Source organism: Carassius auratus, chromosome 30 (genome assembly GCF_003368295.1).
Source record: "Carassius auratus strain Wakin chromosome 30, ASM336829v1, whole genome shotgun sequence".
Taxonomy (NCBI): Eukaryota; Metazoa; Chordata; class Actinopteri; order Cypriniformes; family Cyprinidae; genus Carassius; species Carassius auratus.
The window spans coordinates 4,069,125-4,088,616 of NC_039272.1; the positions used below are offsets into that span (position 1 = coordinate 4,069,125).

The following is a 19,492-nucleotide window of genomic DNA, read 5'->3' on the forward strand; positions in this document are numbered from 1 at the left end:
AAGTAATTAATTTCTGCCATATGGCCATATGTAACAAATTATTAATGATAAATATGAAGTTGAATTTCTTTTTCAGTTCAATCAAATAAATTATAATTATTAGAATATTATGTAAGTAATATAGAAATGATTAGAATATTGACTAAATGAGAAAGTGGCACATCTTACCCCACTCCTCCATAGCCAAGATACATCTGTCATCTTTTACAAAAGAGCATCATGAATTATCACACAATTGTAAAATACTGGAAAATATTCTTTCATTGAACACTCAAGACAACAAAATAGTTCTGAATGGTTATAATTAAGTGTTTTTACACATGGAATACAGTAAATAGAACAACATTAGATGGAAGCATATAATCGGGGTGTTTCAAAATAACAGTAAACTTACTCTAGCTTTTTACAAAAACAAAAAAAAAAATCCCAGTTAGACAGAAAAAAAATACATTAAATAACTATGTGGATAAATTTACATAGAAGAGGGGGAAAGAAGGACAGTTGCTCATTACTTTCAATTTGATCGATTTAATCGTGAGTGTTGGGGCCCAGAAAGAAAAAAAAAAAAAAAAGAGAGAAAGATGGTAAGAGAAAAAACCCGTGTCCGTAAAGAATTTGGCCTTGTGAGCAACTTGAGAGCGTGAGGCTGAAACCCAGGAGTATCTTACATTTCTTCCCCTTTCCATAATACACCAAACACTGACATTACAATCACCATCTCAATACAGCAAGGTGGAAGCATGCATGATCTCGCTTCATTTTTGTCATTGTCTTTGGCTTGTAAATTCAACAGTGACTCTTGGGGAAAAAGTATGGGAGGAACATAGAAAAATTGCATCTCAGTAACTCTAATGAACATGTTTTTATGGATTTTACAAGAGATTGTAACAAGAACAGAGCTCAGAATGTCCATGCAACGTTACATTACAATGTTCAACAAACCCTGAATTTACAAGATTTAAAGAAATAATTAACAACCTCATTTTACACAGAATTACAAAAATCTTTACAAAGATGCTACAGCACAACCATTACCGCTAATTAGCTGCTGTGCTGTCGCACCCTCAACTGATCCGAGCAAACATGATTTTGTAAAAATATGAAAAGAAAAAAGGTTTAAAAATTGAGCCAACGATTCCATATTACAAAATCAATAGAATAAAGTTTAAATTGAACAAAAAAAATGCAAGCATGTTTTCTGCACCTCTGTGTTAATACAACTTGTTAAAAGCTTTAGTAATTGTCCAAAACTTTATCATGGAGTTCCTGAAACCTCAAGTACTCAAGGCCACAGAATAATCTCCCCTATACATGCAAAATACCTTTACCATTAGGCGTCATGAGATAAAATATCTTATATTCGATTAACGCAATCACACGTCTCAATATTTTAAACCTTCTCATCAAAATAAAATGTAAAGCATAGTCATACTGACAAAAAGATGAAATTTGTGAACAAATTGGATTTAAAGACAAGAACTCCATACAAAGAGTGCAGTATATTAGACCTCAAACTTTCTACACCGTTCGAGGTGTGAGCTAAATTAAGCCTGCAAGATTCAACACATTGAAAAGACATTCCATCTGTTGCAAAACTAGACAATTAAAGTCCCCGAAATGCAGTATGCAGTACTTTTTAAAAGAAAATCTCACAACAACGAAAAAAATAATATCCTGGGGCCTAAAAACAAAAAGACAAAAGACAGGATTTCTTCCAAGTTAATGGTCTGAGTATAAATGTACAGTGGGCTGAATGCAGCCCTTTCAACAACCCCTGAACTGGTGTAATGGTGAGTCCCATTGGGCAGAAGCCACACTGGAGAGGGGTTTTATGATTGGACTGAGGGATTAAATCAGCCACATCTGTACTTATTTATATCCCTGCTGATTCCAGGCCTGCCCATAGACGCCGTAAGTAGGCATCTGCCAGCCATTGGGCATATACTGACCCATCTGCTGACCATTGCCGTATGACTGACCCCACTGTCCGTAAGGCTGGGCCGCATAGGTGGGTTTATTCTGCTGTGGATAAAGGAGAATCAGTAAAACTCGAGTTTTCAACAGAGCAGAGGAAATGTTTCTGAGAGGTGAAGGGTTACCTGGGGCATTTGCATCTGTTGCATGGATCTCATATCAGCGGTTTCTTTGCCCCAGTAGCACTTCACAATGTGGCCCTCGATGCAGGTCCCATTTACAGACACTATGGCATGGGCAGCACCCTCGTGAGAGTCGAATCTAAGAAAAAAAAAAACAACACACGTTAAATTCAAGTATATTCACAGGTGAAAGATTTAAAGTCACAGAGCAGTATGCCATGCATACCTCACAAATGAGTAGCCTTTCTCCGGGAAAACCCTGATCTCCATTATCTGCCCGAACGGAGAGAAAGTCTGTCTCATCAGCTGATCTACAGTGGATGAGGAAAAACACATTCAAACAGGATATTCATATTTTAGAATTCAAAACAGTGTTTTTTTTATTATCTAGCTCTGCTTGGCTTACTGACAGGATGCGCAAACCTTTTTTAAAATTCGACAAGGTCTTACAAGATGACATTCTTTTCACAACACATGTACAATTACAATATTTAGACAAACCTGAAAGGCCAGAAGCAATGCCGCCACAATACACGGTGCAGTTACTCTGACTCGACTGATTCAGGACCTCCTCATAGGACAAGTGTTTGCTGCTGGCTGCTTTAGATCAGAAAGAGAGAACAGTTTAGAGTAGAAAACACAAATAAATGACACATGAATAAAAAGAAAGAAAAAATAGCCAGTTCCAAAGTAGGTGGTTCACATAATAAAACATGTGGCTACATAAAAGAGGAGAAACAGTCATATTCTATGGTGTAAACTGACTTACCTTCATTGTTTGGTTTAGGAGCTGATGGCTTCCTTGTGGCCCAGTTTGTTCTGATCTGTCTGCCTCCCAGCCACTGGCCATTCATTTGCTGAATGGCATTTTCTGCATCCTATCAGTGGCAAGAAAACCAATCAGTAACAAATAAGCCAGAAAGACACAAAACGTTACATTCTAGTTACATCTTACCCATTTATTAATAAAGGAGATGAAACCATATCCTTTAGATTTGCCTGTGGCCAGATCCTTCACCACACGGGCGTCACTGCACCGAACACATGAAATCAGTAAGAATCCCAATGTTTAGTCAATCCAGCTCAGATGAGGTTTTAATAGCACTTGAATTACACAATATTCCACTTACGATATCTTTCCAAACGGAGCAAAGGCTGCTCTGACATCATCTGTTGAGATTTCTGGGCTCAGGTCACCGACAAAGACGTGGAAATGATCTATAATAATGGTTTGAGGGGAAACACTCAGATATTTCATGAACTACAAAGCAAAAGAGAAAAGCTAGTATTCATGCTTTACAGTTTGAGCATATACTAGCAACACTGAAGAGTACACTTACTGCTTGTGTCTTTCTTTTGACTGCCTGGCATTGAGGCCCAGTTAACCTTCATATCCTAAGAGAGAAAGCAGAATAGATGCCGGCAGATTGAGACAAGCAGCAGCATAAATCATCTTCATCTTACTTAGCCGCATAATATGGCGAGCCTCCAAACGCAGAAGAAATAAGCTGACAACAAAATAAAAACCCTGGTGATCATTCAGGTTCAAAGAAAAAGGGACAATTAAAATAAATGAAAACTCTGGAATTATTTTCTACATAGGAAGAGAGTCTAAATAGCAGACTTACAAAGAAGTGACATTATCAACTTGTATTACTCCTCAAATGGTCCTTCAATACCTGTTGAGGATAAAATATTTGCACTGAATATATTTATCCAAGGCTTTGCTCAGTTTGAAGGCCTGGTACAGGTGTAGACGATGATAAAGCAAGGCTAGATGTTGACGTAGATGAAGGGGGTCAAAATTAAAAATGGTCAACCTGGACCCAAAGGATGACTTAAATAAAAATGCTCACATGCTTTGTGGAATAGGAAATAAAATAAAGTAACAGGCACTCCAATGGACCAGAAAAGCATTCTGGTGTGTTGAAAGGACTTTCTGGATAAATATTTTTGCTGATTACGATTCAAACTACCAATACAACTGTAGTATTCTCAGCTATATTTAAATGTTACCATGTTAAAAACATAAGCTAACTGTATGAACATGTGCAATGAACATCTATTTTTTTACTTGTTTACGGTGTAGTCATATTGTGGCTTCTTTTTTTCAATTTGTAAACCCAGAAAAATGTTTTACCAAAAAAAGGCTTTAAACAGCATAAATTAAGTAAATCCTTGGTCAATATATTTTGACTTGTATGTTGTAAATAGCTGATGAGATGAAGGGACTTGAAAGATTTGATGCACAGGTTAAAAGCAACTTACCTGTAAACACACTATAATTGTGCAAACTAAAGATATTCAGTGCGTCATCTAAGAATATAGCTCTGGCAAGACATTGGAGCAGTGCAACTTCATTTCAAACCATATCCGCTCTACTTTGAAAGGTGTGTTTGCAATATTTTACCTTTCCTAAGATCTTCCTGCCGTTCATGGCAGCCAAAGCTGCAGCAGCATGTCTGTTCTCATAGAACTCCACGAAGCAGTACGGGTCATTTCCAGCCGTCTGAAAAACACAATCATCTGGGTCAAGCACTGATCTTGGGAAGTTACAGGTGTCGAGGGCTCATGGATTTTTTGATCAGATTAATTTTTCCATGAACTTTCAAGATTCATCAGTTATTAGTAGACATTTTTTTTAAAGAATCATTTGTTATCTGATGAAAAAATTATTTTTGTAGAAATTGTATTCTACACCAAACCAATCACAGCTAGAAAATAAATGTGTATTAACTACAGAAATTTCCATGACGTTTGAGGTTCTACCAGTTTCTATGACTTTTCCAGGCCTGCCAAATATTTCTCGGTTTTCCCTGAATTTCAGATGTTTTTCAACTCACATCAAATATCATTTTACAGCTCTTGCAGGGGCCGATCTGGGAGAACACTTGCAGGATGAGGGCCTCCGTGACGTCCCTGGAGAGGTTCCCGACATACCTAAAAAAAAAGAAAAGCACAGCAAAATGAGAAACACGGTCAATGCGTCGCGTTTTTCCTGCTTCTCTCACGCTAGCAGCACATTCCGCGAGGTTTCATTTCTGCCACGTTTTCAGCGCACGAGAGCCAACAGCTAACATGCTCCAAAAGCTCCATTTATAAGAAAAACCACGCATAGTAAACAGACTCTCCGTCTGATTCACGATTTTACACTAGAGGAAAGAGTAAGAAGGGCTATGTGGGGGGTATAATGCTATTTTAGCGTGTTTTGGTAGTTAGCTAGTTCGGTAACGGAAACCTAGCGCTACAAACGGAACTTGTGTGCTGGCAAAAACCTCTTCTGCGCCGTAATGTGGACAGATTAGTTCATCCATTTTGGACATAACCGGATGAATTAAAATAAGGTTAAGGGAAACAGTGGGTGGATTCTCTGCTAGGCTCGGTTCCGCTGCCCCAGTTTGGTGTTTGTCTAACCGGCTTGTGCTGTCGGGATTGAAAGTATGGACGCCCAAAACACACTTCATATATATCACAAAGAGTAATTAACGGAGTTATACCCTTGAGTTGATTATCTTCGTTCGGTGTGCTGCGCTTGCGACCTGTGCGCCGCTTTACTAAACGTGTTTAAACACGAGCTTGGCTTCGTAAAGTGGCCGACTAAACTACAGCAGCACTTACAATGTCCTGGGCTGGTCCTCGTCCATCATCATCGTGCTGGTGGGAAAAGGTTGACGCTTTGATTAAAAAACTGCTCTGTTTTTAACGTTCGATTGGGTAAAGCTTCTATGATTTTAACTTGTTAGTTAACGCGAATTTACTGGAATAACTTCCTCTGACGTTACTCGTGAAACGTCATCAAATGACGTTGCGAGCGCTCTTCTTTAGCGGCCGCTGTTCATGGATAAAAAGAACGATTACCGCCCCCTATCAGGTCATTTGCTGGCATGTGCGACTCATTTCGGCTGAATCGGTTCTTTCGATTCAGTGATTCTTTTACCTTATAACTTGTTGACGTTAACTGCTCTAAACGTTTCAGTTAAGCCAAATGTAGATCGATTATTACTCATTATTATTTCACATGTCCCGGTTTTGTTTGCTGAAGCCACGAATCTTCTTACAAACATGAAGTCATTAAGAAAACCAGTTAAATGTTCATATTTAATTTGAAGCTAAATTTGATACTAATAAAAAAACATACAGTTCTTGGTGTTCAGTCCTATTTGGAAAGGAACTGTTCAATTAATAAAGCCATTCTGTGTAAAATAGAGAATGGTGATATAATTTGGTAACCTGTTATGATTGCATAAAAGCACAATTATTTTTAGAATATATAAGTAAGAGGAGGATATCTTGAATTTGGGTGACATGAAAGTGGGCTGCACCTTTTTGTTTGTGTGTGTGAACTACAGAGAGGTAAAAGGTTTCGGTATTGTTAAACTGCCTTATCGTATTCTGTGTATCTCTATGTCTGTTCGCATAAAAGCAAATTGTTTTCTAGAATACAACATATAGGAGGCTAGACATCACCAGATTTAATCTGGGTAACATTAACATAGGTCACACACAGTTTCAGTGTGAAATACAGAGGGGCAACGGATTTTGGTTACACTTGTCAAATCCTGTCTCTAAATCTATTCACATAAAAATGTGCTTTATAGAATATAAAATAGAGGAGGGTAGACATCACCAGAGTGAATTTGGGTAACAATAAAACCATTCTGTGTAAAATAAAGTAGGGTAACAGATTTCGGTAACCTTCTTACGCAGCCATGTGGAATTCAGTTAACCTGTTCACATTCAGGGGTCATACAGATGCAAAAAATTAACCACTATGTTAGGACAAACTGGTCTAAAAAAAAAAAAAATAGCAGTAGTAAGCCAACTGGCAATGAGTCTCATTTTTTAAGATTCATGTTAAAAATAAATATTTTTGTTTTTGTTGTTTAATAAAATGTAGGAGAGTAACATCATACAGCTCTGTCCGTGTATAGTCATACACTTATGTGATCACAACTGAATGTAGAATGCATGTCATTAACAACAGAAGGTAGATTATCACACTCTGATATCTGATTCTGTCTGCTAATGATGTGGTGTAACACATTATTCACCATGCAAAAAAACTAAACAAAACAAAAATCTGAATCAGAAGAAGAATCAGAAAGAGCTTTATTGCCAAGTATGCTTACGCATACAAGGAATTTGTTTTAGTGACATAAGCTTCCAGTACACAGAGACAACAACACACAGACAAATAATTATTATTTTTTTTTTTACAAATTGGCAAATAAAATCTGCACAATATTTGCCGCATCTGAAGCACATTTCAATAAACTTGAATATTGGTCTAATAACATGAACGCAGACAGCAATTTTTGAGAGAGGCGTGTTCATTGGTTCATTCAGATCCTCTGCTCTGCAGTAAAGATGGCGGAGAGAGGAGACGGCTTTCTGAAACACATAAACGGAAAAATCATTTGATTGCACACGGTCTTCAGTAGAACATTTGTGTAGTAGGTGAGTAAAAGAGAATAGTGTGCAGACACTGCTCTGATTTTTACTCCTTTCGAGCTGGTTCACGCATGGTTCGGTTGAAAATGTTTTATTACAGCTAACACGGGCGAACTAATCGAGGCATGGATCACCTAAACAAACACGAAAGCGCGCACGTAACTTAACTGTAAACAACAAGCAGCTGTGAGACACAAAGTTATTAATATCTGCGTTATGAAATGTAACGTTAATGTTAACCACTCCACATTACCTTCTGGACATTACCTTCTGGTTCTTTTAGCTGACCAATTAGCAAAGGCCTTTCGTTATATTACTCTACCAATACAGTGTTTATTTACTGAGCAACAACTCCCGATTTTAATCTCGACAAGCAAACGAACAATTGTGAATCAATTGAGTTAATACTTCCTGGGGCCTACATTGTGAGGTAAACGTTTTGGGAAATAGAAGGAGCGTCTGAGAAGTTTTACCATTTAGATCCAGTTCTCTTGTGCTCTTTGAATGCTTCTTCTTTATTTCGCCTTTTCTCTTTCTTTCAGCACTGGCAGAAGATCTGGCATCCCAGGATGGACCGTGCTTAGATGTGGGCAACGTTTAAGCTGAATGCATTGTGATTTCCAATAATTGAGACAGTGATTTCTAAAAAGCTGTCTACATTAATGAAAAGAGCAATGTAGTCAGCTTAGCATATTCAACCATGAACCTGAATATTGTTGAATAGATGTCTAGAGTTGTGTAATATAGTCGTGCATGTATTAGGGGCTGCATTTTATAGCTAAATTAGGCAGAGCCCTTCCCACTTTCATTCTCGTATAGGTTTTAATAGTTTTTTTTTAAAAAAGAACTTAAATATGGATGTGAATGAGATTTTACCTCCCCTCCCTTTGGAGCCACCAGACGCAGTATTGGCTGGGAATGATTACAGTAAAGCACCTCCACCACCTCCCCTGCAAACGTCCAGTGACGCAGAGGAAATGGACGTTAGCTCTGGTGGTGATGGACACCAACACACCCCAGCAGTGGACAGGGATGAACGGCTCGTCTTCAACAAGCGCACATTGTCTGTTAGTAGTCACCCATCAGGTAGCCCTGGCCCCATGGCCACGTGCCCTAGAACCGCTCGCCATGCTCCCCCAGTTACCAAGTACTTACCTGATCTCAAACTCCTAAAAGATGTAAAGATCAGTGTCAGATTCTCAGACAGCAGTCAGAGCAAGGACAGGAAGGTGTTGTACACTGGTTTGGGGCAGGATAGCGATGAAGAGCAGAGCCTAGAAGGACCGAATGGTGAATTGCATGATTCTTTAGAGCAGAGAAGTCTGCCGGGCAGCTCAACCATGACCACTGGTTCCTCGTGGTTAGTTAGAAACAGTAAAGAGCTGGAGACAGAGCAGGAGAACAAGGTTGAGTTTGCCGTGTTGGACGACCTGGAAGATTTCAGCGAGAACTTTTTTGAAGCGGAAGATGGGGAGCCGAGTGGTTTCATGTCTCAGATGATAGTTCAACAGGAGAAATCACATGTGGAGGACCTGAATTACTCTTATGAGGTAAAATGCATTGTCTTATTATTATTCTTTTGATTTTGGCAGTTTTATTCGTTCAAATTGAAACATTACAGTTGGCTAATTAAATATAATATTATTGTTGTCTAAACCTGTAAATGCCACCAATCAAAACTTCTCCTTAAATGTGCACCTCCCACAAATAGAGTGCGTGTCGTATATTAATCAGGAAGGATCCTGGACTGTAACAAGGTGGTCCATTTGAAGAAGATTTGAAATACAGCTCACAAAATTGGCTTGATTTAAATCTTGATGTATGTTTAGGTGATGTGTCATTGGCTGCCAGGTACTAACCCACCTATTCTTCCAGGAGGACTTTGACAATGATGTAGATGCCCTGTTGGAGGAAGGCATGCCCATGCCCAAGAAGAGGCGTCTGGCTGGAGACGGTGATCCCCATTCAGACGGGGAGGCTGGAGTTCAGCCAATGATGACCAAAATTAAGACTGTTCTTAAGAGTGAGCCCCAGAAACACTTGGTTAACTCCTAGATAGTTTGATTGGAAGTTCTACACTCTTTTGCTACACTGTCAAAACTTTTAAAGATTATTAAAATAGGTTAGGGATTATTATTATTAGAATGGGAAAAAATTATCACATAACAATGTGAAGATGTTTTTTCAAACCCAAGGTTATTAGAGTTTTCTGTGGGTTTCACTGTGATTTAATTATTTTTATATTTTGTGCTGCCAAAGTATTTTAACAAATTTTGTAAAAACAAACAAACAACAACAAAAAAAAAAACTATAAAATTTGAATCACAACGGAATTCTAGTATGTAAAATTGGTATTTGTGTATACACACCAAGGCTTTGTTTAATTTCTTCTGAAAATATTTGATATCAATATTTCTAGTAACTTTATTATCATATTTACATTTTTGTAGATTTATAAATTCTAGTTATTTAAAAAGTAATTCTAATATACTGATCTGGTGCTCAGGAAAAACACTTGCTTCATATTTTTGTGGAAAACTATACATTTCCCAGGATGTGTTATTGAATAGAAAGTTCAAAAGTACAGCATTTATTTGAAAAAACAATTTTGTAACAATGTGAAAGTCTTATTAACTGTCATTTTTGATCCTTGGTGAATGTGATAATTTCTGACTTTTGATCAGACTTTTGAATAGTGTTTATTCAGAATCAGACTAAGTAATTTGTGGGCATTTCTGTTTTATTTTATGTTGGTTCCATTAATGTTTTTTAGGTTTTCCTTTTATGAGATATATATATATATATATAAAAAAATATAAACTTTTCATTTGACTTTTTGTTAACAATAACACTGATTCAAACCACATAAAAACCTACAATAGGTAGTTATAGATCTGACTAGTTTTTATTTCTTTTTAAGGTCGTGGGCGTCCACCAACTGAGCCGTTACCCGATGGGTGGATCATGACATTCCATAACTCTGGCATTCCAGTCTACCTCCACCGGGAAACCAGAGTTGTCACCTGGTCTAGACCTTACTTCCTTGGAACAGGAAGCATTAGGGTAAATGCTTGGCTCCCCTCAGATAATTCTATTTACAAATTGAGTGCTTTGCATTCTCATGCACCTCATCCCTGTATTCTGCTCATTTCACCCCCCAGAAACATGACCCACCAACCAGTAGCATTCCCTGCTTGCACTATAAGAAAATGAAGGATCTAGAAGGAAAGGAACAGAATGGAGAGGTGACTCCGACTGCAGCGGTGTCTCCAGTGAAATCTGGTGAGGAGGGCATCCCATTGGAGAGTGTCGATGAACCGGACTCTACTGCCACTGAAGAACCGACCGGCAGACCGACATCAGAAGATCCAGATCTTGACCTCATGGAGCCAGGAGGTGAAGAGGTGACTTTAGAGGTGAAGGAGACCCAAGCCAATGATACTGCACAGGGAGCACTGGGCCAGGTCAAAGCCAAGGTGGAGGTGTGCAAGGATGAGTCTATTGGTAAGAGGATGAGGTTTCACTGTCTCCTGTGCATCGCTATTTAAAATCCAAATGGTTTGTAAATTCTCTTCTCCTGACTTGTATCCCAGACATTGAGGAGTTTAAAAGATACCTAGAGAAGTGCTTTGATTTTGAGCAAGTGACGGTTAAGAAGTTTCGCACATGGGCTGAGCGCAGACAGTTCAACAGGGACACGAAGAGGAAGCAGGCCGAGTCTGAGAGGCCCATCCTACCAGCCAATCAAAAGCTCATCACACTGTCTGTACAAGACACCCCCACAAAGAAAGGTACTTGTATAGGAGTAATTGCATTAGTGAATTGAGTAGTACACAACACGGTGTTGTGGTTTTTTCTTAACATGATTGACCGTGTTTATATTTCAGAGTTTGTCATCAACCCCAATGGGAAGTCAGAGGTGTGCATTTTGCACGAGTATATGCAAAGAGTGCTCAAAGTGCGACCAGTTTACAACTTTTTTGAATGTGGTAAGTAGCATAATGCTTATGACGAAAATTGTAATTGTGAAGCTGTGAAAAAATAGCCAGTAATAAGCACATGTTGAGTTATTGGTGTACTGAGTCTCAATATCTGCAGTATCATTTATAGGGATTTATAAGGAGCTCACTTGGCAGAAAAAGTTTTTTATATCAGTCTACATTAAATGTGTTATAATGCTGTTGTGAAAGCAATAAAACAATTAAGGCCATGCCGAATGGTTTGGTTAAAGACATCTTTGGCTCCCTCTTACCATGATAAAATCACATTAACACATTGCCTGTTATGGCACAACAATGTTACTTTGTGTGTGTGTGTTTGGTTTCTTTTTCCTTATGTAATATTGTTTTGTTTGCCTAGAAAACCCAAGTGAACCCTTCGGAGCCTCAGTCATTATAGATGGTGTTACATATGGCACAGGAACAGCAAGTAGTAAAAAACTTGCCAAGAATAAAGCTGGTACCTCCACCCATTATCTTCATCTAATTCCTTAACCTTAGCAAAACTGTGTACAGTATTGATATTGTAAATCTATATATATATATATATATATATATATATATATATATATATATATATATATATATATATATATTTTTTTTTTTTTTTTTTATGACAGCTCGAGCAACACTGGAGATCCTTATTCCTGACTTTGTGAAGCAGACGTCTGAGGAGAAGCCTATAGAGGGAGATGAACAGGAGGTGCTGCTCTTTTCTAAATTATTATTTTTTTAATCTTTGATCAGAGTTTTGTTCTTTTGTTGTACTTATGGATGTTTATTTCCTTCTCAATTCCCATAGTATTTTAATCATATCAGTATTGAAGATTCAAGGGTGTATGAGCTGGCCAACAAAGCAGGTTTACTCTCACCATATCAGATCCTTCATGAGTGCCTTAAGAGGTATGTTGTGATAGAGAGTCTGTCACTCTGTATTACAGGAAATGCATGTTAATAGAACCATGGGTCCTTGAAATGTGATGTCTGATTGAAAAGCAACTGAAGATCTGCTGTCGTCTGTTCTATAGAAACCATGGCATGGGTGACACCAGCATCAAGTTTGAGGTGATTCCAGGAAAGAATCAAAAGAGTGAATATGTCATGACATGTGGGAAGCACACTGTACGCGGCTGGTGTGAGTATCCATGTTTAAGAGGTTTCGTTTAGAGCATTTCACAATGTCATGTTGGTCCACTCTGCAGGTTAATCTCAAGATGCATACCTAACACTGCTCTTGTTGACTGCAGGTAAAAATAAGAGGGTTGGAAAGCAGCTGGCATCACAGAAGATTCTTCAGATGCTTCATCCTCATGTGAAGAACTGGGGCTCACTGCTGCGCATGTACGGCAGAGAAAGCAATAAGATGGTTAAGAAGGTCAGAACATAATCTGCATTTTAATATATTAAACATGAGAGGAATGTTACTTTTTGTTTGTGTGATCGAGACGTTAATGTTGGATTCTTGTCGTCTTTAGGAGAACTCTGATAAGAGCGTGATTGAGCTTCAGCAGTATGCCAAAAAGAACAAGCCAAATCTTCACATCCTCAACAAACTAAGAGAAGAGATGATGAAGCTGGCTCGAGAAAGGGTACAGCTGCAAATGACAAATCTTGAACGGATAAATGGCTGAAGATTAAAAACCAAGATAAATTCAGTAAATTGATTAAAGCTTAAACCTTTCTAGTGTTCAGTCAGTTGTCTTATTGTTTCTTTCAGGAGGAGGCAAGAAAGAAGCCGAAGATGACTATAATGGAGTCCGCTCAACCTGGCAGTGAACCTCTGTGCACTGTTGACGTCTAGCAAACCTTCGTCCAGAATTTTGTGATGGCAGATAACACTGACCAATGGTGATGGCTCTATTAGAAAAGGTCATTGTACCATTACTGACTTATGCATTACTTTGCAGTGCAAAATGGCAATACTAGTTACATTTTTATCAGATTAATGAGCTCTGTTCCCAATCTAGATATTACCCATTATGTGTGGGTTCGGCAACAGTCATATAAATGCACTAAGGCAGTGGTTCCCAATCCTGGTCATGGAGAACCCCCAACACTGCACATTTTAGATGTCTCCCTATTCAAACACGACTGATTCAGCTCATTAGCGAAGACTCCAAGACCTCAAAGGTGTGTGTCAGATAAGAGAGACACCAAAAACGTGCAGTGTTGGGGGTTCTCCAGAATGAGCATTAAATACCTCCAGATGCACTTCTGCACCTGAATGTGCAAAATATAATGAAGGCTTTTCACAATAATATGTCTGCATTAAATACAATCATACAAATGATGTACGTGAAGTATTACAGATGCTTTTAGATGTTAATAAAATGTTGCTGTTACCCTTTCTTAAATGGCAGATTCATTTCATATTTACTGTGGAACCACCGATTTCACAGACATTATCTCGGTACTCATAACTGATGCGTTTGAACAGATACGCCAGGAATTTGTTCCTTTATGTCTGCTTTTGTGGCATGCAGAGTTGTTCATTCAGTGCACATGATCTTTTATCTGAAAAAAAAAAAGGTTTTATAATGGCTGAAAGTGTGTTGAATTCCTTCAGTGGCCATGTCTAGTTCTTATTGGCATGTGAAGCATTTAAATGTTGTATTTCTAAAGCATTTCATGTGTACACTTCCAACTGCTGTTAAGAAATGCACTTATGTTGAAACTATTGTGGAATGAACAACCTTTGTGTTTTTGTTTTAATTAAAGGAGTGATTCGTACCAATGGTTAGCTTGACCAATAGCTCTACTTATTCAGAAAGCACAAGTGTTTGAGGTACTGTAGTTAGTAGAGGAACGAGACATCAGGGAAATAGGATGATAGTGTGTGACAGGTTTTTTTTTTATTATTGTATTGTTACATTTTGTTGTGCTGTGATATAATCTAACTATTGCATCGAAGGTTGGTTGGCGATCTTCAAGCAGGAAAAAATTATATGTTGCTTTAGTTTTTCCTCTTTTATTGATGGCACCTTGTTTCAAAAGGGAAAAAGCCTCACTTGAGTCTGCATTTGTGATGCTATACATTATGTATTTGCTGTGGAGTGATGCTTGATTTCTTTCATTGATATGCATCTAAGCATGTGCTTTTTCGGGATGGTTTTGTGGTCATTTCTCTGTGTTGGGTGATTGTGTGCACATTTCGTTCAGATGTTGTCCTGGTGGTTTGTCAAATAATTTGAACCATATCCATCATTTCATAAGGCAGTCTACCTAAAAACAATGGTGGTTCACAATATTACCTTGTAATAATAATAATAATAATTTAATCAGATCATGTCGTTCTATTCAGTAGTTTAAAAAACAGTGTGAACCAAAGCTTTATTTCATTAAATATATATATATACATACACACACACACACAAATGCAATAAGTACTGGATTAAAATATGGCCCCTATTAAAAGAAAACCACCACTCCTCCTCAAACTATAATAGGAGAGGGGGTTGGGATTCTGACCTTCAAATATGAAAGGAACGTCTGACAGGAAGTCTGTTTAACACAGTGGGGGAAAAAAAATCTTCGGACAGCGACTAAAAAACTGCAATGCACTGTCATTGAGTTTAGTATTTTAGTTTGTGTGCTTCTAAATGAAGGCACTTTCCTGTTTTCCATAACACAAGGCTGATGCCATACTAAGACTGCTGCGAGAATATGCTTTCCCATTACAAATGAAATCTGGAGTGTATGACTCGTCCTGTCAGTCCTGCTAAGTGTGTAGTGTGAAGAAAAGCTTGCTTTTTAGTTGCTATCCTTGAAGGGATAATGTTGGGTGATTTAACTGCAAGTAAAGCTGTGGCACATGATCGCTGATACACACTGATTTGTTTATGCAAATAAATTGATGCCCAGAAACTGATGTCTTGTTCTGTTTTTAATAAAAACAAAAGAGAAAAAAGAAACCTCTACAAAAATGTGATAATGGTTGGAGCACTTTGCAGTCAGTTTAACTTTTAAGAAAAAGTGAGCATTTGAATTTCACTCTAAGTGTTCAAACAGAAGAGAAACAGCCGTGCTGACATAACAGATGATGAAGATAACAGAGCTTCAGGTTTCTGTGGTCTGAGTTTCAGAGCTGTATTCCACCCTTTCAAACAGCAGGATGGTTTCACAGTGCATGGTCTGGGGGAAGAGGTCAACAGCCATGGCTCTCACCGGACGGAAAGGGGTTCCTCGCACACGGTTAGAAACCGCTCTGCAGAGACTTCAAGACATAAATACATCTTTTAGAATCAAGTTAAATGGGAATATTTGATATATAAGAAAGTCAACCTGAAATAATTTTCCTTGTGTTTTTATAAAATATATAAGCCTCTGATTTCCTTTTTGGCTGATGTCATGCATTTCTCTCTCATATTTCAACTTTTCACTCAAACCACCGCCATTCTGATATTTAACGCCCATCAAAATACAATCACTTTACAATAGTTTGGATGTTTCTATCCTGAATTTGGTGTGTAATATATTGTTCACTTTAAACAGAAAATAATGAACTTACTCAATAAAATTGTTCATAGCCGCTTTGGCATTGCAAGCGACGTAGATGAGTCTCTTCAGATGCTCCGCTCTTCGAATTGCTAGAATAACTTTGGAATCTGGTAAGAGTGAGAATATTTGGACAGAAAGCTTAGAAAACGAAACACAATGCGTGCAAGTCATAAGTTAGGTTTGGGAGTACTGTACGTACGTAGCCCTGCTCTGGGAGGGTCAACGATTGCTGTGACGTTGGGGGACATGACAGCATTAAGAACAGTGGGGAACACATCTTCAGCCTTTCCACAGTGGAATTCCACATTAGTCAACCCTGAAAATGTATATTTGAAGTGTGAGTATATCACGGGAGATGGAGAGAGAAAAACAAGGCAATGATGATTCTATTCTGGCCTACCATTAGCTTTAGCGTTAGCCTTAGCATCTTCCACTGCCTCCTGGCACAACTCTATGCCAATCACCTTCTTCACTCTCTGTTAACACACAGAATTGTTTTTGCTGTTGTTTTGTTCATTCATCATATTTTTAGAAGGAAATGCAGCACCTTTGCCAGCGAGATGCCGATGGTTCCTGTTCCACAGCACACATCCAGCACAGTGCTGTCCTGGTCCAGCTGTGCCCATTCACCCACAGTAGAGTACAGAACCTCCGCAGCAGGGGTGTTCGTCTGGCAGGATCACAAATCAGAATATTATAGACATTTTACTAGCGCTAAAGTAGGACATTTAATTTAATTAATTTGTTGTACCTAATATTCTGAATCAGCTGCCTGATGCCTTATCAAGCATCATAGTATTACTTTTCAAGAAATGATATAACAGTCAGTTTGTCAGAAGGTTCACCTGAAAGAATGAGTGTGGAGAGATACGGAATTTTAGTCCGAGAAGCTCTTCATGAATCCATTCTTCTCCAGTCACGTGTTCACAAGGCAGGTCATCTGTACCCGCAGATGTCCTGGGGATGAGGCAAATTAATAAAATAATATGTAAAGTCATCTAAAATCTAAATGCATCTCATTTAAGGTTTCGGGGTCTTACCTTTGTCCCATTCTCACAAAATATAATGAAGTGATGGCACTTTCTTTTCCTTCTCCTTCAGTAAAATACTGACGTAGGTTTTGTTTCAGTTGCCCGATTTCTTCTTCTGGGAGTTTCTAGGTTGTTTAAAAAAATTTTTTATTTCATGCAGCAGTTACAATAGATCCACAACCAACATCTAAAGTGGACAGAAATACAACCACTGAATAAATCTCGTACCTGTGGATTGAAGAAAACAATGGCCATTGTTTGCTTTATCCTGCTCGTTCGGACTGTTAGCTGCCGCCAATGACCCTCATAAGTTTCTGGACTGTATACTGCATAGGGAGTTGTCCTGTTCAGAAAATCAATACGAAATAATTTAATAAACAGAAATAAATACATATACAATGGATGATGAGTAATGCAGACAAATACTTTGCCCCTAGAATAAAAAAAATCTAATTTGACTTGATTTGGATGCACATTAGGCATAATCAACAGTTGAATGATTTCATTTACCTGATGAACTGCTGGAAGCCCTGCACAACCCTTTTGGCCTCAGAAGATACATGGGTGGTTTCTGATGGACTTACTACTGCACAGGATCCTCCTTTATACTTGCCTAAACGAAAGCCCACTGTCTTATCCTCTCCATCTGCTCCCACGCCAATCACAAACTCACACTTATTCCTGTACTCCATCTGCAAGGACAAATTCTTTATTAGACAATGACAAATCCCATTCAGACTGTATTAAACAAACGTATTTATTATGCATCCATTTATTGTTTCTTCAAGCCTTCACATACTTCATGATATTTATTTTGAGAGTTCATTAAAGTGTGACTGTGATTAGAATAATGTACGCAAGCAGTGAGCAGAGATGATTTACCTGCACAGGTGATGGTTGTATGGCCTCGAGTGGGCAGCACATTTTGTTGTACTTCTCTTTTTGAACAAACAACCAGGGAAGCATGGCTTTGTTGTTGTTGCCAATTTCTCTGAGAACAAGTACCAAGGAGGCTGGTTATATTGAAGGAAAACTTTACTGACCAGCTTTTGCTATACTACTAAAAGCTCATGTATGAATGTGTGACAGTGTCATGCAATTTATCTGTTTTTGCTGTTTATAAAAGAAACATCTGGAAGCCATCCATGCAATACGCATGTCACTGGACCCATCAGAAAATACCTGGTCAGTTTCTGGAGAACACCTTCAACTTCTTTCTCTTTCCTTTTCAGCTGTTCTTCATAAGGCACGTTCCACAAGGGTGTCACAGCATTGGCAATCTGGATATTGAGAGGCTCTTCTTCATCTTCCTCTCCCTCCTGGGTACCGGCTGCACGTTTTGCACCAGGCTGTCCACCTTCCGCTTCCTCTTCTTGCCTCCTCTTCTTGAGGATGGGATCAGCTTTGGGCTTGGCCAGCCGTACACTCAGCACTTTACTCTTCCACTGCATGCCGTGCACTGCCTTCATGGCCTTGTCCCTTTCCTCCTGATTCTTAAAAGTGACAAAGGCAAACATCTGTCTGCTAAACAGCTTGATTTTGTGAGGATTGATCCCATGCTTGTTGAGGAACTTCTTCAGGTCATTAAAACCAATGTACTTGGGCAAGTTTTGAATCTCAACTTTAAAGATCTCCGAAGTGAAGAGATCTCCTTTGATGTAACGGTACACACCACCTGCTGCACCCTCTCCTTCTGCATCTGTTGCTGGAGGATTCTCTTGGATTTTCTCTTCTATTATGTCATCTGATTCTTTCTCTGTGCTGGGTAATGAACCAGCTGGATCAGTCTTGTCAAGAGCAACGTCTGTCATTTTGTCCTGCATCAAAGGCCAAAGGAACATATTATTAGACTTAAAAATATACATTTCATTTTGTATTCAAATAGCTGTTCTTAATTTTCAGTAAATCAGTTTCAGCAGTGTTCTGCATGTGCTATGGTGTAATTGTGTGTTTCTACTTTACTAATTAATTTCCCACAATACAGGACCATTAAAAAAAAACAAAAAAACAAAACAATGCTACAGCATCTAAGAACCATAATACACACGGATGTAAAAAACATATTAAAAAGTGAGCTGACATGTTTATGTGTCAACTCATGGACACTACAAGGCTAAAAAAAATCCGACTACATTTTTAAGTCAATTAAATGCCAAACAAATCGCAAGCGAAGTTAATTCTGATATATCTTTAGACCGTGTGAACAAACCTGCAATGTCAAATCTCCTTATTATTAGGTGTTCTGCACTATGAAACATGAAGAAGCTCAAAAAGCACTGTGCTACTGTGCTGCTATGCATGCACGCAAGTTGCCATCTTTAGAAACACGTGTCAAAAGCTGCGTAATGTGCAAGCGCCAGTAAAAGTCTATTCCTCTTTTTAGTAAAATCTAGCTGTGCAAGACTAATTGTTTTGAAAA

At 38.4% G+C, this 19,492-nt stretch overlaps 3 protein-coding genes across 5 annotated transcripts; 1 reads left to right on the top strand and 2 right to left on the bottom strand.

Moving 5' to 3' along the window:
• Positions 1-285: 285 nt before the first annotated feature.
• On the bottom strand, positions 286-5,907 carry LOC113048927 (nucleolysin TIA-1-like). 3 transcript variants are annotated; one of them, XM_026210899.1, is made up of 11 exons: positions 5,715-5,907; positions 4,940-5,036; positions 4,507-4,605; positions 3,437-3,491; positions 3,227-3,314; positions 3,052-3,127; positions 2,866-2,974; positions 2,598-2,693; positions 2,323-2,407; positions 2,100-2,235; positions 286-2,022 (listed from the first exon to the last, which is right to left on the bottom strand). In XM_026210899.1, the coding sequence occupies exons 1-11, from the start codon at positions 5,744-5,746 to the stop codon at positions 1,870-1,872; spliced, it is 1,026 nt and encodes a 341-aa protein (XP_026066684.1). In that variant the 5' UTR covers positions 5,747-5,907; the 3' UTR covers positions 286-1,869. The 3 variants fall into 3 exon arrangements, with proteins under 3 accessions (XP_026066684.1, XP_026066683.1, XP_026066682.1); XM_026210898.1 differs by having other exon boundaries at positions 286-2,019; positions 2,598-2,696; XM_026210897.1 differs by having other exon boundaries at positions 2,598-2,696; positions 5,715-5,906.
• A 2,271-nt stretch (positions 5,908-8,178) lies between these two features.
• On the top strand, positions 8,179-14,285 carry LOC113048930 (microprocessor complex subunit DGCR8-like). Its single transcript, XM_026210901.1, has 13 exons — positions 8,179-9,097; positions 9,423-9,570; positions 10,468-10,610; positions 10,709-11,051; positions 11,141-11,338; positions 11,435-11,536; positions 11,907-12,005; positions 12,166-12,248; positions 12,348-12,448; positions 12,574-12,680; positions 12,793-12,920; positions 13,021-13,134; positions 13,263-14,285. Exons 1-13 carry the CDS (start codon positions 8,402-8,404, stop codon positions 13,344-13,346), a joined length of 2,346 nt encoding a protein of 781 aa, XP_026066686.1. The 5' UTR covers positions 8,179-8,401; the 3' UTR covers positions 13,347-14,285.
• A 1,125-nt stretch (positions 14,286-15,410) lies between these two features.
• On the bottom strand, positions 15,411-19,421 carry LOC113048932 (tRNA (uracil-5-)-methyltransferase homolog A-like). Its single transcript, XM_026210905.1, has 12 exons — positions 19,283-19,421; positions 18,256-18,890; positions 17,956-18,064; positions 17,584-17,765; positions 17,302-17,416; positions 17,083-17,198; positions 16,888-16,999; positions 16,590-16,712; positions 16,443-16,518; positions 16,242-16,358; positions 16,053-16,149; positions 15,411-15,758 (listed from the first exon to the last, which is right to left on the bottom strand). The coding sequence occupies exons 2-12, from the start codon at positions 18,882-18,884 to the stop codon at positions 15,602-15,604; spliced, it is 1,833 nt and encodes a 610-aa protein (XP_026066690.1). The 5' UTR covers positions 18,885-18,890; positions 19,283-19,421; the 3' UTR covers positions 15,411-15,601.
• Between the last annotated feature and the right edge of the window lie 71 nt (positions 19,422-19,492).

What these genes read in the sequence shown, in the direction of transcription:
- LOC113048927 (XM_026210897.1), bottom strand. Translation starts at nt 5,746, where the DNA reads ATGATGATGGACGAGGACCAGCCCAGGACATT. An exon ending in GCTGTAAAATGATATTTGAT is followed by an intron (nt 4,606 to 4,939) that starts GTGAGTTGAAAA and finishes TGTGTTTTTCAG; the next exon opens with ACGGCTGGAAATGACCCGTA. An exon ending in CATTGCTTCTGGCCTTTCAG is followed by an intron (nt 2,408 to 2,597) that starts GTTTGTCTAAAT and finishes CATCCACTGTAG; the next exon opens with ATCAGCTGATGAGACAGACT.
- LOC113048930 (XM_026210901.1), top strand. Translation starts at nt 8,402, where the DNA reads ATGGATGTGAATGAGATTTTACCTCCCCTCCCTTTGGAGCCACCAGAC. An exon ending in AATTAAGACTGTTCTTAAGA is followed by an intron (nt 9,571 to 10,467) that starts GTGAGCCCCAGA and finishes TTTCTTTTTAAG; the next exon opens with GTCGTGGGCGTCCACCAACT. An exon ending in GTGCAAGGATGAGTCTATTG is followed by an intron (nt 11,052 to 11,140) that starts GTAAGAGGATGA and finishes CTTGTATCCCAG; the next exon opens with ACATTGAGGAGTTTAAAAGA.
- LOC113048932 (XM_026210905.1), bottom strand. Translation starts at nt 18,884, where the DNA reads ATGACAGACGTTGCTCTTGACAAGACTGATCCAGCTGGTTCATTACCC. An exon ending in GGCTTCCAGCAGTTCATCAG is followed by an intron (nt 17,417 to 17,583) that starts GTAAATGAAATC and finishes TTTTCTGAACAG; the next exon opens with GACAACTCCCTATGCAGTAT. An exon ending in TTTGTGAGAATGGGACAAAG is followed by an intron (nt 17,000 to 17,082) that starts GTAAGACCCCGA and finishes CCTCATCCCCAG; the next exon opens with GACATCTGCGGGTACAGATG.